The 18,652-nt window shown below is 37.7% G+C and overlaps 2 protein-coding genes, 1 long non-coding RNA gene and 1 other non-coding gene across 5 annotated transcripts; 2 read left to right on the top strand and 2 right to left on the bottom strand.

The window, feature by feature from the left end:
* Positions 1-5,375: 5,375 nt before the first annotated feature.
* On the top strand, positions 5,376-9,587 carry LOC114717302 (cation/H(+) antiporter 20-like; the record flags this gene model as incomplete). The annotated part of the gene is made up of 4 exons (XM_028902410.1): positions 5,376-5,555; positions 5,645-6,670; positions 8,238-9,182; positions 9,264-9,587. Coding segments are annotated over exons 1-4 (2,475 nt in total), but the record flags the coding sequence as incomplete, so codon positions are not given.
* A 5-nt stretch (positions 9,588-9,592) lies between these two features.
* LOC114717282 (uncharacterized) lies at positions 9,593-10,028 on the top strand. The gene is made up of 2 exons (XR_003737699.1): positions 9,593-9,657; positions 9,742-10,028. It is a non-coding gene; the product is annotated as an uncharacterized LOC114717282 (long non-coding RNA).
* A 1,038-nt stretch (positions 10,029-11,066) lies between these two features.
* Positions 11,067-15,285, bottom strand: LOC114717292 (probable ADP-ribosylation factor GTPase-activating protein AGD6). Of its 2 annotated transcripts, none has more exons than XM_028902400.1 (4): positions 14,324-15,285; positions 14,137-14,226; positions 11,904-12,408; positions 11,067-11,447 (listed from the first exon to the last, which is right to left on the bottom strand). In XM_028902400.1, exons 1-3 carry the CDS (start codon positions 15,092-15,094, stop codon positions 11,905-11,907), a joined length of 1,365 nt encoding a protein of 454 aa, XP_028758233.1. In that variant the 5' UTR covers positions 15,095-15,285; the 3' UTR covers positions 11,067-11,447; position 11,904. The 2 variants fall into 2 exon arrangements, with proteins under 2 accessions (XP_028758233.1, XP_028758232.1); XM_028902399.1 differs by having other exon boundaries at positions 11,067-11,492; positions 14,324-15,281.
* Positions 15,286-15,487: 202 nt separating this feature from the next.
* TRNAC-GCA (transfer RNA cysteine (anticodon GCA)) lies at positions 15,488-15,559 on the bottom strand. The gene has a single exon. It is a non-coding gene; the product is annotated as a tRNA-Cys (tRNA).
* Between the last annotated feature and the right edge of the window lie 3,093 nt (positions 15,560-18,652).

Raw genomic sequence — 18,652 nt, 5'->3', positions numbered from 1 at the left:
ATTTTATGGTCAACTTCCTTCATTTTGTGCCAGTTGCGGCCCCATTTTGGGTTCATGCACTTCAAACCTCTCATTTCTAAGTGGGGCAAGCTAAATCGATCCCACACGCACACAACACACAAAGCTTGCCTATCTATACCTTATTAAGTATAATCAGCATTGGCAATTAACTTCAGCCTCTTCTTCGCCAATGAAAGAGGAAGAAACGTCAAGAGAGAGACGATTGTTTTGTTGCTTTGCGCTTAAAAGTTAACTGTTCAAGTTTCAACGAAAGCTACAGCCACAAGGATTTGCACAAAAATAGTGAAAGTAGCAAACAGAGCATCTGCTGAATTAATCATATAACGCGGATCAGTAGTTGATAGCTTATATATATCCACTGTGCGCGAACTTCGGAAATAATTGACTTCCACAAATATTACATCCATACCATTTTGGGATTTGCCAACCACTCCCCCTCGTCCTCAATCCTTCCCTTTCAAATTCATCAGACTACATATGGATATTCCCAGACATCATAAGTGAGTCCTACTGTTTGATCTTGCACTATCTAATTCGTGGTCATGAAAATCTCTTTTCTTGTTGCTATTAATAATTATTCTTATATATGTGCTGTCAGAGAAATTAACAGTGGATGAAGCAAGAAGCAACAAGTGATTGGTGTGAATGATCTCAACTTAACTTTCTGGGCTGAAACAAACCCTTCTTTTGTTTGGTTGTTCAGAGTATCCTTTCACCTGAATGGTAAGAGACTAATCTCTTGGAGTATTGTCAGATGCCGTTGCGGGGACCTCTCCCAACGATTTTTTTGCCATACATACTGTCCTAAGAATCGAACCCAGAACATGATATTTAAGATGTCCAAGTCCCTTCTACTTGGATTAAAACTTGTTTCATGAGAGCACCTTTTGAAGATGAATGAATGTCCATAATTTGAAAATGAAAATTCATGAGAGCACCATGCCTGGTTGAGGCTAGATGATGCTTCCGAGACCCAACGAGTTGCTCTCTGTGTATCCCAACAATTCACAAGTGCTCCCACTATTATCTTTGAGAAAAGGGCATTCACAGACACCAACCGCGCACAATGGGCCTCCCCTTTGACCTTCTTTTCACGTTATGTAATTATAATCTTAATTCCATAATCACTAAGCATTCATTTGGGGGGCAGGCAAGCGCACATGCACATGTATGCATGTGTTGAAAAAATTATTGGATATAATCTTATTCTAATAGGATTAAAAAGGAAAGGTTTCAAGTTCTGATAGAGATGAGGCGAAAGTGATGTCGAAGATGAAGGGGCGAAAAGAGAGAGAATTTGGAGCTAAAAGCTTGTGGTAATTCAGGGGAGAGGAATATTAATAGAGATCAATCTTGTTTAGGGGATCGCTTTTTGCTGGCATCTTTGTGACGTGCATGGTGATCGATTCTTGATTTGAGGACCATAGAAATTAGACTAAGAGCATCTGCTTGTGATTTTCTGTACAATGGACTTATGGAATCAGGGTTAAAGCAAGACCAATCATATATGGGAGTTTCCATCTTAAAAGGAGAAAGATGTGAGCTTTAATACTAGCCTTTTAGACTCGAATTGCTGATCAACCGAAGAAAGGAGGATCCTTGAATGATGGTGTAGTACAATAAGTCCATCTCATAATTATTTATTGCCTATGAAATTTTATCATGGAACCTTACTTTAATTTGATGCGTGCGATGAGACCCTCTGGTCAGAAGAACAAAGGATAAAGGGCTCCAATTTAAGTATCAAAGCATTATAATTTGACACGTACGTTTCTCCTCCGAACCAAAACTACTGTTTATCATCTGTGAGGAGTGTGTCTTGTTTAATGATTCCAATCATTTCATGCAACACATACGGTCCAATATTATCCAAGAATTCAAACAAAGTTATATTTGTGATGATCATTTCACGTGATTTTATATTTGTTGTCAACTTTCCTTTTCAAGAAATATTTGCAAATTAAATCCCTGTTTATTAGAGAAAATCGAGTTCACTTACAAATAGGTAAATTAATTGTCTTAAGTAGCTTTTATAATTGTCAAATAATGTTATTACAGCATCAGATAAAAATATTAACAGAGAAGTAGTGAAGGGAGAAGAGTTACTACGTTACTATAGGACGCAGATCCATGAAGGAAGTGGAGTATTATTCAAACTCAAGGAACGAGTAAAACTCACAGATTATAGTTGTTCTACGCCCACATATGACAAGTTAATACTCATAAATTAAAAAATGTGCCCTTGATTTGCTTTTCTTGGGGCTTTGAACAATATCAGAATCTACGAAATCGAACTCATACGTTAATCTGTCTTTGAGGAAATCCACTTTTTTGGTTAATCTACCGCTTATGATCTCATTTCTGTCATACTGAAGAAATTAAAGCTAGTAAATGTTGCCCAGCACATATTATTATGTTATGTTATTGTTATTGTCGTTGTTATTATTATTAGATATGTTTATCTATAGTGTATCTATTTCTTAGAAGAGCATTGTTGTTGATTTTTTTTTTTTTTTAACCAGGGGCATTGTTGTTGATAAACAATGCAACTTTTATCTACCATATACTATTTATAAGCCACAAGAATAATGCAGTTTTGCATTGATTGGGCTGTGTGCCATTTTTTTTTAATTAATATCATTTCTACTTTTTATCTCTTTTCTCTAATTCTTTTACTGTTTGAATGTTTAATTTTCAACCTAAATCTATTAATATATTATTTATCTTGCATGGAAAGGATAAAAAATTATTCGTATAAAAGCTAACTATTTTTTAAAGGAAAAATATTTGAGGACATGAATTCGCCCTCCAAATTCCATGGCACAAAGAACTCATATATATTATTCTTTCTTATTAATGTAAGAACTAATTGACTAATTTGAATATGTTAAAAAATTTGTTAAGTTAGTTATTTGTAATAAATATGTGTTATTTTTTTAGAATACCCTTATTAATCACATGTATTGGTTATAACTACTATTTGATGGAAAATTTAACATGCAACTATTACAATAATTACTTTAAAAAAATAGATAAATGCTAGAAATAACATATATTAAATATTATATTTAGAACTAAATTAAATGTAAAACTAACTAACTCTTATATTAGTAACCTTATGCAGTATATATATAGGATTAAAGCGTATTCAATACCCTAAAATATTTTATAGTAACACATAATGTGCTAAACTAATTTTTGATGCAATTAGCACACTTAAAATATTTTTTCAGTGGCATACGATATTCTCAAGTAATTTTTTTGGTAAAATTTTACCCTTAAAATAGTTTTCTTATTAGCAATAAGTACTATAAACTTAGGATCTTTAGTACTACTGCAGAAAAAACACTCTAAAGTGTTGAATACACTAAAAGTAAGTTTAGGATACCACGGCCATTGCAAAATGGTTTAAGGATTGGATATTACATGTATAAACCATCTTTTTATATGCATTAAATTAATTAATTGAAGTGGCCGCCTAATTAATTAATAAGACTTTCCTTCATTATTTTAAAAAAAAAAGAATAAAGAAAAACTCCGTACTTTTGGTCCCTCATTTTATTGCCACGATAACAAAGACAAGCATCTCTTTTTCTTCCACTAGACACGGACGCGAATGTGACTACTATTTTAATTATTTATATTAAATGAAATCGAATACAAAAATTATTAAATTAATAATAGAGATAATTGCAGAAAAGTCCTAATAAAGTTTAAATATTTTTTATGTCTCATTTGCATATTAAACTTCAGGAGGTAGAAGTTATGGATAATTATCACTCTGTTTTCTTTAACACACATCTTTAATTTCCCTTCTCAATATCATTCTCAATTCCTCGTGGATCGCCAGGTTCCTCGCACAGCTGTGGATGCTTTGGTTATCCGCGGAAATTACACTTTGGCCATTCCCTTCACACACGCGCGTTGTAATAATATTTCTCCTATTCCTAATATATTCTACCTTCTATTTAGAAGTTACTTAACTTTTCTCATAAATCAAAAAATAAAAGTTTAGTCGTTAAGTATCACCTCTAGTTCTAATTATCAAATCTCATTTGTAGTCATAATTAGAACTGAAAGTAATGTATTTTAAAATGATAAGTTTTTTTTTTATTTTACCCTTAAAAAATGATTCTCATCTCTCTTTTACATTCAATAGGGATGAACTGGACCATAATTTTTTTTTCCAAACCAACATCTTATATTATGAATGGGATAGAGTATAAGGGCTACATCAAATTTAAATTAATCAATCAATAATTGGCATGCATTTGCGTGTAAAATGTGCGCGCATATATGGGGAGACGCACCATATACGCTCCTTAATTGGAAGTTTGGAACTTAAAGTGCCCAATACAATCGCCCAAGTAAATATGTAGTATTATTTCCGGTTTTTTTAATATAAGACCTTATTTAATTTTTATTTTAATTATAAATATAAGATTTTAGTCCACTTTATTTATCATATTTATGTATGTTTTTCTTAAAGTAATCCTTCTAATGATAGTAGTTATAGTTAATACACTTGATTAGTGTGGATATATTAAAAAAAACAACACCTATTTATTACAAATAATTAATTTAAATTATTTTTTTAATCTATTTAAATTAGTTAATTAATGAGCTCTTATATTTAGGAAAGGGGATAGTATATATATGCTTATTAAACACGGAGCCAAACCTCCTTTGATATATTATGTTTGGCATGATTTGGGATAAAAGCATTATTATTTTGGGGTTCTCACCTAGAAAAATTGGTCATGAACTGATGGATTAGCATACAGACAAGATAGGAATAAGAACATGTGCTTCCATTCACGACGGCCTAAAACTTAAATAGCCTCGTGTTAACTTTATTGCTCCCAATTCTCAATTCTTAATAAAAGTTACATAATTAATTTGCCAAAAAATCCCTATACAACATTATATTACGTATCAGTTAAAAAATAAATAAATTAGTTTGGAAAAAATAAATATGAAAAAGAGAGAGAGGGATTAGAATGTGGAATCTAACGAGGACAACGTATCTTATCCGGGAAAAAAAAAAAAAAAAAAGCTAGGACACTGTATAAAACATCATATATCAATCAGGACATTGGTTCATAATTAAGTAATCATAATGCACTGTCAAACTGTGGTCAAAATGGTTCCGACGATTGATTCAATATGTTTTTAATCAGGAGTTAAAATTAAAATTCCAAATAAAAGAGATGAAAAATATTTTTTAAAAAAAGTGTATTTCAAACAAAAAAGCAACCTTTTGTGGCATTGTCTTCTATAAATAGGAACGATTCCGCAGAAGTGGTTTAGCATTCCACCCCGCACCACCTTTGTTCAGCTTCTTGGCAAACATCATGGTTTTCAACATCACCTCCATCAAAACCTCCTCCGATGGAGCTTGGCAGGGCGATAACCCCCTCTACTACGCCTTCCCTCTCCTCATCGTTCAAACCTTCCTCATCCTCCTCGTCAGCCGTTCCCTCGCTTTCCTTCTCAAACCTCTTCGCCAACCCAAAGTCATCGCTGAGATTGTCGTACGTTCATTATTTTCCATTATCATCATTTTCTCTATCTTCTTTACTATTAATAATGGTCAATGCTTGTGTTTCTTTACACTTTACAGGGTGGGATTCTGCTTGGCCCATCGGCTTTCGGAAGGAACCAAGCTTACATGCACCGTATATTCCCATCTTGGAGCACTCCCATACTCGAATCCGTCGCTAGCATAGGTCTTCTCTTCTTCCTCTTCCTCGTCGGTCTCGAACTCGACTTAACCTCCATTCGCCGGAGTGGTCGCCGAGCCTTTGCCATAGCCGCCTCTGGCATCTCTGTTCCTTTCATTTTGGGCATCGGCGTCGCCATGTTGCTTCGAAAAACCGTCGACGGAGTGGACAAGGTTGGTTTCGGTCAGTTTGTGGTCTTCATGGGCGTCGCACTCTCCATCACGGCATTCCCTGTGCTCGCTCGTATCTTAGCCGAGCTCAAACTCTTAACTACCCAGGTGGGAGAGATCGCCATGGCCGCAGCCGCATTCAACGACGTCGCAGCGTGGATCCTACTGGCTCTGGCAGTAGCTATAGCCGGCGACGGCGACGGGGGGCATCATAAGAGCCCCTTAGTGTCAGTGTGGGTTCTTCTTTCAGGGGTTGCTTTCGTAATTTTCATGATGGTCGCGATCCGACCCGCGATGAAATGGGTGGCCCGGAGATGCTCGTCGGAGCATGAAGCAGTTGACGAGGCGTACATCTGCCTGACCTTAGCCGGAGTGATGGTGTCGGGTTTCATGACCGACTTTATAGGGATCCATTCGATATTCGGAGCATTCGTGTTCGGGTTAACAATTCCGAAAGGAGGAGATTTCGCCGAGAGACTAATAGAGAGGATCGAGGATTTCGTGTCGGGTCTGCTTCTCCCGCTATATTTTGCATCGAGCGGGTTGAAGACGGACGTGGCGAAAATCAGAGGCGGTGAGGCCTGGGGGCTACTGGCCCTGGTCATAACCACTGCCTGCGCGGGCAAGATACTGGGGACATTGGCGGTGGCGATGATGTGTTTGATTCCGGCGAGGGAATCCTTAACGCTGGGCGTCCTCATGAACACCAAAGGCCTGGTGGAGCTTATCGTGCTCAACATTGGCAAGGAGAAAAAGGTCAGCTTTTGTTTTTTCCAATTCCAAACGCTTTCATCTAAGTGCCACGTGCCCTTTCATGCTTTCTGGCCGACACGTGGCCTTTTAATGTTTCATTCAGACCGTAATATTAATATGTTCTCCAACTGCACCTCATCACACCAAAGCGAGGGTGTATCTCTCGCCCTCTTTTCCGTTACCCCCATGCTTCTTCACAAAAAGAAGCTGGACAGTGGAAAGATATGAAAGAATCATACTTTTTCGTTCCTGAAAATTAATTTTGCAAGGTGGCTGGGACATATCTATATCTATATATATATTGACTAAATATGTCGGTCTCTATTTTGATGTCTAATTTTCTACGATTAATTGGAAAAGTCTGGGGATATTTACGTGTTAAGTGCATAAACCGTATATTTGCCTGTCATCATTAGCAACGGAGATTTTCCAAGGATTAATGAAGTTGGAGATTTGTGTCTCCGATGTATTTGGCAGTAATTAGTGATGACTCTATATGGGTTTGAATATAAGCTAGTTTATTCTCATCTCTAAGGTTGACGTGTGGTATATATGTGTCCCTCTGAACAGCTCAGAACTAAGTAGCAAAGTGAAAGCAGATTTAAATGCTGAGGTTGAGATGTATCTCTCTCATTCATCCAGACCAAACGCCAACTTAAGCCCCTTCGCACCACTTTCCTGCTTCTAATTATGAAACCTATTCGGCTGAAATAATTTTCATTGGCTTTAGCAGCATAGATAATATATAGCCTTCTCTCACTAGCCGTATGTTATAAGTCTCAATCATCAGAGACTATTCCTCCCTTTGATTCAACTGTGGTACGTCCTTCCCAAAACTGGCCATTACTGAACAAGTTTCCAATGATTATTAAGTACTGTGTTGGAGAATAAAACTAAGTGTGGTCCAAATAATTAACCACAGATCATGCGTAGTGACAAATTAGAGGTTCCCAGCTCCTCTCTTTGAGATTGAGAGTGATCTCGATGATAATGACGCACCAAGAGGGCTATCATTTTTGTGGATTCTTCCGACTTATATTCCCAAGTTCCCACTTTCAATGACAAAGATTTGCGCTTCATTTGTCAACCAGTGATAAGTGCCTCTAGTTCACAATACATGTATTAATATTACCATGCATGTCGCACGTGCACATTTCAGGGCACTTTTTTACTAGTTAAATAATAAAAACGTTAATTGAGCTAGTAAATCAAATCTAGTTGAATGAAAATATTAACGATACATTAATTGATATATACACAAATAAAAATTTGACAGTGTCAAATACCTTCGAGCATGTGTTTCTATATGTAGGGTTTATTTATGGTAATACCAAGATTCTTCATAAAATCTAATAAAATACATGTGACTCATTTTCAGAGTACCTTTTTTTTTTTTTTTTGCCTTGATAGAAATACGATGGGAGAAGTAATTTTATTTTTCAACTTGATTGAGGATAATTCTAAAAAATATTTTTAAAAAAATTGGATTCTTGACTGAATTATTTTTTGGTACATACTGAAAGAGCCATGTACTGATTTGAAGTAACTAAGGAAATAGATGCCTTGACAGGTCCTGAACGATGAGATGTTCGCTATTCTGGTTCTGATGGCTCTGTTCACCACCTTCATCACAACCCCGACGGTGATGGCCATCTACAGGCCCGCACGTGGCATCTCAGCGAGGACCCACCGTAAGCTGGGCGACTTATCTTCGAGCTCCAAGAAAAAGGCGGCCGGGGAGCTGCGAGTGCTAGCCTGCGTGCACGGTCCCGGCAACGTACCCTCCATCATCAGACTCATCGAGCTAACTCGCAGCACCAAAAAGTCTCCCCTCAAGTTGTTCATCATGCACCTCGTTGAGCTCACCGAACGCTCCTCCTCCATCGTCTTGGCCCGGCGCGCCCGCAAGAATGGCTTCCCTCTCTTCAACCGCTTCCGCGGTGGACAGTGGCATGACCGCCTCGCCGGAGCCTTTCAGGCCTATAGTCAATGCGGACGGGTTTCCGTCCGGCCCAGCACAGCCATCTCTTCCCTGTCCACCATGCACGAGGACATTTGCCACGTGGCGGAGCAGAAGAGAGTGACTATGATTATCTTGCCGTTTCACAAGCAGTGGAGGATGGAAATGGAGGAGGAAGAAATTGGGAGTGAGAGCCACGAGGCATGGGACAACGTGGGTCATGGATGGCGAGGTGTGAACCAGAGGGTGCTCAAGAATTCACCATGTTCTGTGGCAGTGCTTGTAGATCGAGGATATGGAAATGGGTCAGCAGGAACAACCCCGAACGTTACCCAACGAGTCTGTATTTTGTTCTTTGGTGGGCCCGATGATCGAGAGGCCATCGAATTGGGTGGCAGAATGGCTGAGCATACGGCGGTTAACGTCACCGTTGTGAGATTCGTGGATACAAATGGGTTGGCAGGTGACGGAGTCGTGTTACGCCCTTCCCCAAATAAGTGCAGCGAGAAAAACTACAGCTTCTCCACCGCGACGATGAACCGTGAGAAAGAGCAGGTAAGAAAATCGATTTCAAACACACTCGCACACACTTTTTTTCAGTTTGTTCGAAAAATTAATGACTGTGCGGAATTGCAGGGCCTAGATGAAACTACTCTAGAGGAGTTCAGAAGGAAGTGGAAGACGGCGGTTTATATAGAGAAGGCAGCGAGCAACATAGTGGAGGAGGTTTTCGGGATAGGACGTAGCGGGGATTACGATCTGATAGTTGCTGGGAAGGGGCGGTTTCCGTCGAGCATGGTAGCGAAATTGGCAGAGCGGCAGGCGGAGCACGCGGAGTTGGGTCCAATCGGAGACATTCTGGCGTCGTCAGGACAAGGCGTGGGGTCGTCGGTGCTGGTCATTCAGCAACACGCTGCGGAAGTGGGAGACGAGTCTCCCGTATCTAAAGTGCTAGTTCAGTCCGACGAGTCGTCCATAGGGAAAGGCAATTCGACATCAAACGACAACAACGTTTAACGGAACCGAACTGGTACTACTTATGCGTTTAGCGGTTGGTCTTCTGTAGCTCGCCAATTCTTGGTTTCTGAAACGGCAATGCTCAGTTTGATGGCAGGAAAATTTCCCATGAAGGGCCTATAAAAGGCAAAAAGCCAAGGATCAGCAAGTCAGCGTAGCGTCACTTCAACTTTCTTAAGTACCTCGTCACATGCATATCAAGGAATAATGCATCGTCTTCAAGAATAAAGGCAAAGACGTCGAGCTTGGGTTCGTATGAGATTTAGTTACTTCCTCAGTCTGTGGAAAATCAGAAAATGTGTAAATTGGCGTCAACTAATCCGCAATAAAAGTTCTGTAGTCAAATTATGTCCAGTAAGAAATGTATTTCTATTGGCAGTTGTTTGTTCCCTTCCCAGATCATATTACCCTCTCCGGCCCTTTTCTTTATTTTTTATTTTTTATTTTTTCAAATAATAGCAATGCACATTGGCTTGGACCAACAACCCAAAAAAAAAAAACCAACACATTGAGTATTCTTAATTACTACCTCTTGTCCTAATTATAAGAGTTAGTTGACTAATTTAAAAAGATTAAAGAAGTAAGTTAAGTTAATTATTTGTAATGAATGAGTGTTAATTTTCCTAAAATATCCTTACTAATCAAGTATATTAGCTATAATTATCATTATTAGAAGGACTTGTTTGAAAAAAAATATATAAATATGAAAAACAAAGTAGATTGAGGTTTTATATTTAGAACCAAAATAAAAATCAATTGAGGTCTTTTATTAAAAAACGAAGATAGTATAATTTTTCCGCGCGTCTCGACTTAGACGAGTTAATCATTAACTTATGGAATAGAAAGTACAATTAATATGTTAATCATCAAATAAGAGAACACGAGCGCGCAAAAATTAAAAAATACAAGTTATTACTTGTTAGCTTTTTAAGAGATTTATTGTATATATAGAATAAAAGGGTATAACTGTCCCCAAAAAATAAAAATAAAAAAGAACAAAAGGGTATTATAACCTAATACTTCTATATTCATATTTTCCCACCAAATCAAGTTTTAAACAACAGAAATTGCATATTACTACCTCCGACCCTAATTATAAAATATCATTCGTACTATAAATGATGTTTCATAATTTAGACCGAAAGTAGTATGAGTTTATCTTTCTATGTTTATGTTCTTGTTTTTAAAAATAATTATACATTTAAAGGTAATTTTCATAATATATCACCCAAATAATTTTTAATTTACTGGACTGAGCTTTCGAAAAAATACATCCCAAAATGTATCCGGTTACGGTAACTAATTTTTACCAAACTGACGGAAAAACAGTTGTTCGCTCATCCCTGTCGGGGACAGCCAAATTTTCAAAATTAAAGAATGCTAAAATCGGGGCTATAAGCCAGCCGCCGAACATTACTGTAAGGAGCGAAAAGAAACAGATGTCCATTGATTCCTATAAAAAAGTTATACCTTATCAAAATATATAATATAAAGGAGTTCTGCTGTTTTTGCATTAACCCCAGTTTGAGTTTGACTCAAAATAATAACAAGTTTCGGGGAAATGACAAATAAAAGCCATGTGTTCAATATGGGGCAAATGAAAAATTAACAGGCAAATTTGGTTGCAACAAATACAAAACAATTTGGAAGTTTTCATATCAAAATATTGTTTTCTTCACAATTCCAGGAAGTGGCGTTCTTCAAATTTAAGCGACAAGCCCTTCCTTTGGACCCTTGTACGACAACTTACTTATCCTCGACAGTCTGGTTACATCCATCATGTTTAGAGGCATCCCTGTTGGCCTGCATGTGATCGCCTCGAAAGCTACCATAATTTTGTCATTTATGCTGAATTATAGTAATGTGAAGAAAGGATCAGACTCGGGTCAGGCAAGGGTTTCAATAGTGAATATCTATTTCAAATTATATGCATGAAATGAGAGCTAGAATAAAGTAAACAATGAACGACAAAATTAATTACGCATAAGAAAGCAAAATATGATTCTTCCTAGTCCCAAGATTCTGCATTTAATCATCTAGCCAATGTCCTCCCCAATAACAAAAGCATGTCGACACAAATGTGACATATATTAACATTTCAAGCCGTTCGATGGCCAAGCAGGTTGAAAGATACTTGCAGATTCCATTAGAAATACGCTTAATTTTCATTCTGTTCTCCTTTTGTTTGTTCTCCCTCCATTTCCACTTAAAATAATTAAAAAAAGAAAACATATTGTTCAAATGTCATAATATACAAACCTTACATAAAGCCTCCCCCTGTCCACCTGTCACCTGGCTTCCCATTCTGACCAACTGCATTCTTATTTGATACACTCTGGTACGAATTATCATATTCATCATCTTTAGGATCATCCCAGCCAGCCCAACCATCATTGTTATGAGTAGCTGATGCTTTAGCTGGTTCTTTCTTCCTAGTATCATCATTGCCCCAGTCATCCCATGAGCTTGAGTGATAAGTATTATTCTGCCCAGCTGATGAAGGTTGCCCTCCTCCACTAGAAGAATTCCAACCTTTATTCTCTTGATTATATTCTTGATAATAGCCATTTCTACCATTTTCATTTCGCTGCCAGTTATCAGATGACCAGTTTGGGTTATCTCTGGCGTACTCCTCAACTTTCTGCGAAGCCAAAGCCATGACCCCCTTCATTATCCCCCACGTCCTTTGTCCTATCTCTGATGTCTTCTGAGAGACAACATTGACAGTTTCATTGACTCTGTAATCATAGCCACCATCCTTTACCTGGCATACAGAATAAATATAGAAAATGAATAAATGAATATGAGCCACCATCCATTCCTCTTTTCAATGAAAAGAAAACATTATGACCCTATAATGTAATTCATGAAGCAATGTCTCAAAAACAACTGGTGTAAGCAAAACTGAACTGAGACTGATAATTGAACCCACTAGACTGACCGCTTGTTCTTTTTTCTTATATAAAATAAGATCTAGATAGACAGGACCAACTCAATTAAATATATTCTTATATATATTTTTTATGATGTAGAGCATTTAGTGTGGTTCAAGGATAAACCTAATTGTCATACGCCAGCCTCCACGTTCCCTTTCAGTCTTTCTTCAGTGCGTTCATTGTTTGGCCATTTCTCTCGTCTCTTCCAATCTCACGCAGCCTACAGTCATTCACAAATATCTAAACTCAGACACCCGCTCCTTAATCCCCTACCTCACAACACCGTCTCTCCCTAATTTCTCACTCTCCCTCCCTGTTCAGTCATAACCCTGTTTCCCTGTTGATGGTGCTCTCTCATCTCCCTCCCTAATGCTTCAGATCTCTCACACTCCCTACTCTTGGAGTCTTGCACTCCTTCTCTCCCTTGTCTACCAAACTCCCACATGCTGCATCAGTGCTGTGGTTCAAACATCGCCCGCAGCATTCTCTCGTCAGGTACAAAAGGAAAGATTAAGGGATGTGATCAAGTTCTTATTGTGCATGCTTCTATACAAAAAGAACCAATGCCTCTATACAGAATGATGAAAATGCTCTTGACCAAACCACTAATTGCTTACCCCATAATCAGTTTACATTTTCTCATTGCCAGCTCTCATCCTCAAGAATGCATAAAGAGACAACAATGGTACATGGATCATCAGCAGTAAATAGTACCAATTCGTCAAAAAATAAAGTTCTTTGAAGATCAATAGCATGAAAGGCCACTCCTCATTGTAAGCTTAACTTTCAAACCCGCGTCCAATTAATTTCTCAGAAAATCCACTTCAAAAATTAATATATTATGAAGTAGAATATTATTAGAAGCATGTTGGAGTCCTTATCAGCGCCAATCATGACTTTCAAATGCTTAAGCTGAAGCAAAAATTTATAAACAATTTATTTAAAATAAAAAAAACTCAAGAAAGATGCACCAAATATATTTTCTTTCTTTTCCCCCCAACAGACTTGCATCAACTTCCTAAACATGAGAATATGATTTATCACCTAAGAAACACGAAGATAAAATCAACTAACAACTATATGACGTACAACTTGCAATAATATAAATCTGAGTAAAATAAATGGAATCTTTCAAAATTACCCATATGGAAATCTCAGCATTACTTCCCCATTTTCTTCATTCAACACCTTTTCTTTTTCATGTATCCTCTCCACTGTGCACCACTATTGGTCTAATCATTATTATTTATTCTCAAAACCAACACAGAAATCAAGAAGATATGGAATAAGAGACTGATGCTGTTGGTAAGTAGAAAAGTATAAAACATTCATCTGTTATTCGTTTCCTTATTTCTAGTATTTAATTGTCTAAGAAAGATGGAGTAAAGTCGTGTCTTCTGATTGATGTGTAGAAGAAATCTTGATAAACTCACGTGACAGCATCGGGATGCCGTTTGGTCGCACAATATCTATCACGCCTTAAACAAAAAAAATTCAAGATGAACAAATCATGACGGTTTGATACATCATCTTATAAACAGAATAGATGCAAATACCTTGGTAGCAATCTCTTTAGTGCCAGCCTGAACAACAGTAGCAGCAGACTGAGCCGCTGAGGCAGCAGCCAAAGACAATTTACCAAATCCCTAGATAGAAACAAACATGTAATATAAAATTGGTTACAAGAACGTATTATTTCTCCGCCATAGAGAAAAAAGACTAGGAAATTCCACAATGAATCACCTGAGACATAACTGAGAAAACATCGTTTTGTTGGTTAGTCACCCGGGAAGGTGCGACACTAGATCCGAATCCAACGTACTTGCCACCTTGCGAGGGGGGAAGCCCTTCGGGTCGTGATTCGTTCTCTGCGATCTTGCGAGCGAAAAAGTTATCTTTGTTGGCAGCGGAAGCCTCCAATTGCGACCGCGTGTAGATATCCTCAGTCGACCTCGATCTCGCGGGCCTGCTGCCGGTCGAACCTCCATTGAACCCCCTCACATCCCCCGTAGACATGTTGCGCTTGAAGTCATGGGGAGATCTGACACCGTCATCGTTATCCCAACTATCCCAGCCTCCATCGTTTCCACTTTTTGGCAAAGGAGGCTTGCTCTTCCCAGGGCCAAGGTTCTCCTTGACAACCGGTGGATCCCGCCACGGTCGTCCCTCGGCAAGGGCCTGAATTCGATCCCTATAAACGCTAGCCGCATTAGTATTGTACTTGGTGACAATATCGGTCTCCTTGGCGATACCATACTGGGCGAGGAAGGCGTTGAGTTGCTCATTACCACCTGCTTCCATCTTCTTGATCTGGATTTCGGACCAGGAATCCATCGTAACGGATCGGACGAAGGAGATGTGGACCCCGAGGCCACGGTGCTTGCCGGAGCATTCTAAGCACATGAAAACTCCATAGGAAACGGACGCCCATTGGGGGTTCTTCTGAGAGCAATCAACGCAGATCCTGTTCCCCGGTTGGGCTTGCAGGTCCCGGAGCCGCCTCGCTGCCGCCATGAAGATCCTACACGATGGATCTGAACGGGATGCTCGACCACCGAAAGCAAATGAAATAAATTGAAAGATCTGATAAAAATAAAGTGGAGCGATCCTCTCTCCCTTCCGCTTCGTTTTTCCTTGATGCTTCGGAATTGTGAGAGGATCCACCAATATGGTAAAAGTGAAGGTTAACGTTAATGGTCACATAATTAAGAGAAAGTACTGGAGCCAGCCAAATCCCAACGCCGTTCATCAACCACAGGATGTCCATTTATAGACCTTTAAAAATTATAAACGGGCCAACGGCCCAACTCGTCATTCCAAAAAGTCCAATTGTATGTGGGCTTCACTTCTCAAAACAGCCACAATCATATATAAGGATAAGGATTTCGTTAAAAAGATTAACACAAAAGGGCCCAACCGGGTTCGAACCGGTGACCTCTTGATCTGCAGTCAAATGCTCTACCACTGAGCTATGGACCCTTGGTTGAACTTTGTTCAAATTTACTTAATATTAGAAGCAGGTTAATTTGTTTCCCTCCTGCAACCATTAAATAATTAACACGAATAATAAACTATTAGTTAAAATTAATTAAAAATAATAAATATGTTAGAAATGGATTTTTGTTTTTAACTATGTCCTTATAATAAATAAAAAATAGAATGAAAGAGAATGTGTGGGAAAATATAATAAAAGAGAAATAATTAAAAACAACATTAAAAAAATACATTACAATAAACTCAAGTTAAGCTTATAAAATGAACTACACTCTTCAAATTTAAAACTTATAAATAAGATCCGAGCATTTTCTTCAGAGTTCTCTTTCACAAACTAGTGTGCTAAAATTATTGAGTGCTTACGTGGAAATTAAATCAATCTTTCGCGTATTCATTTTAGACAATAACACTTGGTGTCCAGTGTCCAGTGTCTTGACTTGAGATGAGACATTAGCGTATCAAGTTGGGACGCCTTGTTTTAGTTTTTGGGGAATTCCATGCCATGAGTTTTTGCTTTGATTATCAGCGCATATTAAATACTCCCTCCATTTCTTATTATAAGAGACGAATAACTGAATTACGTTGATAAAAAAAACAGTTAAAATTAGTTAAGAACAATCAATGAGTAAAAAATATAATTTTTTTTCCAAAAAAACCCTCATTAATAAGGAGAGAGAGCATGAGAGAGAGCATGGTAAATTATTCAAAGAAAGAGAAGTGGGAAGGAGAGAGTGAGTGAGTTGAAGATAATAAATATGGGTAAAATAGAAAATCAATATAAAAAAATAGAGACAATTTTTAAGTGTCTCTTATATATAGGAACATGCCATAAGCATCAAATGTCTCTTATAATAAGAAACGGAGGAAGTAACATAACTAAATAAATAAAAGCATCGGGGCTTTTTAGTCAGTCTCCCATTATACTAGTGATTGGACTAGATCCATCCCAAAAAAAAAACGACAGAAATTTGGTTGCTCAGCCATGTTTGCAAAGCTGAAAGTCCAAAACCATACCGATAAGGTGTTGTACGTCAAAATGGGGGATGAGAATAACGGCGGCAATATGGATAATGCAGAAAAGGGTTTTGTACCAAGACAACACATTTAGAGTTTGTTTGGATTGACTTATATATAACTTTTTAAATATGATTTACAGAATACAAATTAAGTATGTGAAAAGAGTTTTATCTCGACTTACATAAACTTGTTTAAAAATACTTTTTGAACAAAGTTCCAAACAAGCTTTTAGTTGCTCGGCCTTCTAGTCCTCATGAGTCATGACCCTGGAGAACAAGTGATGAATGAGGGGGATCCAAGTTCTTCACAATTTGGGCCGCTAGATGAAAGCCCAATGCTTGATCACCTGGAGATGAGTATCCATTTGAATGATACATTTGTAGCAGAGATCCAAAAGGGTGTTGAGTGTTAATTGGATTGGTTTCAATTATTATTATATTTTATCTATGAATAAACTATTTTTGTGGAATTTTAGAGGGGCCTGTGGAACTGGGCTTCTCAACAATTTGAAAGCTATTTTGACTGGGCCTGAACCTGCATTACTATTTCTAGCAGAAACAAAAAGTAACAATCAAAATAATAAGTGTTGGTTCAAGTGGAAGAGACTTGAACACCTTAAACTCATATTTTGGGTTCTATCTTTGGAGAGGTATGTATGAAAAAAACACTATTGAGAGGGGTCTCTACTACGGTTTCTGATAGTACTTCGAGAGATTAGTTTCTTACTGTTAGGGTGAGAGGATACTCTGGGCAATCAAAAAAAAAAAAACAATGAACCACTTGCTCTCTTGTGCCGTTGTGGTTTCCAACCATCCTCTTAAACCATAGGGCACGAGTTTGAGCACCGGCATCTAAAAGAAATGCTTTGAGTGGGAAGATACTCTAAGCAGGCTAAAAAAAAAAAAAAGTAACAATGAAGCAAAGTTCCAGCAAATTTTTACAATGGGTTATGACTCTCTGCATTTGATTCCTGGTGAAGGAAGGTCTAGAGGTATCGTTGCCATTTGGAAAAGCAATGAAGTCAATGTTTAGGTGTAAGAGGAGAGTCAACAATTCATTCACGTCATGTGTATTTTTCCTGATCTCCCCTCTTTTTCTATGCACCGCTGTGTATGCGCTTCCCCACTCAATTTTAGAGAAGTTCTTTAGAATAAAATCAAGCTTCTCTCCCTGCACTCGATGGAACCATAGTTGGTTTTTGGAGATTTTAATGATATCTCCTCTAATTCAGAAAGTGTTGGTGGAGCTAGGGAGAATTCTCGGCGCATCAAATGGTTTCAAGATCAAATTGCAGAAGCTGGGTTGTCCGACTTGGGTGCTTCAGGTCCTAAATTCACTTGGAAGGGACCTCTTCTAAATGGGTATGCTAGACTTTATGAGAGGTTAGGTCGAGCTCTTGCTAATTCAAATTTCTTTATTGCATTCCCAGACTGTATAGTTAGAGTGCCGCCTAGAACAAATTTTTCTGATCCCAACCCACTATCTATAAATCTAATTAAATTTGTAGCTTCTGAGAGTAATTCAAAACCCTTCAGATTTGAAGTCATGTGGCTCCAACATGATTGTTTTCATAATTTCTTATCTGACAATAATGAGGATGTTGAAATGAATTTGCAGCAATTTACAAATTCTGTTTCTATATGGAACAAGGAAAAAATTCTGTTAATTGTTTTCTTCGGAGTTCTCTTTCACAAACTGGTTTGCCAAAATTATTGAGTGCTTACATGGAAATTAAATTAATCTTTTATGTATTCGTTTCGGACAATAACATTTGGTGTCCGGTGATAAGTGTCTAAACTTGAGGCGAGACATTGGCGTATCACGTTTGGACGCTTTGCTTCGTTTCTGGGGAATTCCATGTCATGAGTTTTCACTTTCATTATCAGCGCATACTAAATAATGAATAACTTGAGTTTTATTTTCAGTAACAGAATAGAAAAAAAAAATCAAAAAAATGAATTGCCATAATCTCTTTATCTTTTTTTTTTCCCGGTACAATGATTTCTTTATCTTCTTGTTATTTTTTTTATTTTTACTAGGCACAGTTATGTTCAAGATATG

The sequence above is a fragment of the Neltuma alba genome, unplaced genomic scaffold (genome assembly GCF_004799145.2).
Source record: "Neltuma alba isolate B1F8T4 unplaced genomic scaffold, ASM479914v2 tig00011729_pilon, whole genome shotgun sequence".
Taxonomy (NCBI): domain Eukaryota; kingdom Viridiplantae; phylum Streptophyta; class Magnoliopsida; order Fabales; family Fabaceae; genus Neltuma; species Neltuma alba.
The sequence above is the reverse complement of the archived record's forward strand: the minus strand, read 5'-3'. Positions and strand labels throughout refer to the sequence as shown.

Excerpts from the sequence above, each read along its gene's own strand:
- LOC114717292 (XM_028902400.1), bottom strand. The coding sequence starts at position 15,094 with ATGGCGGCAGCGAGGCGGCTCCGGGACCTGCAAGCCCAACCGGGGAAC. Across the intron at positions 14,227-14,323 it reads TTTTCTCAGTTATGTCTCAG|GGATTTGGTAAATTGTCTTT; the intron begins GTGATTCATTGT and ends GTTTCTATCTAG. Across the intron at positions 12,409-14,136 it reads CTAAAGAGATTGCTACCAAG|GTAAAGGATGGTGGCTATGA; the intron begins GTATTTGCATCT and ends TCTGTATGCCAG.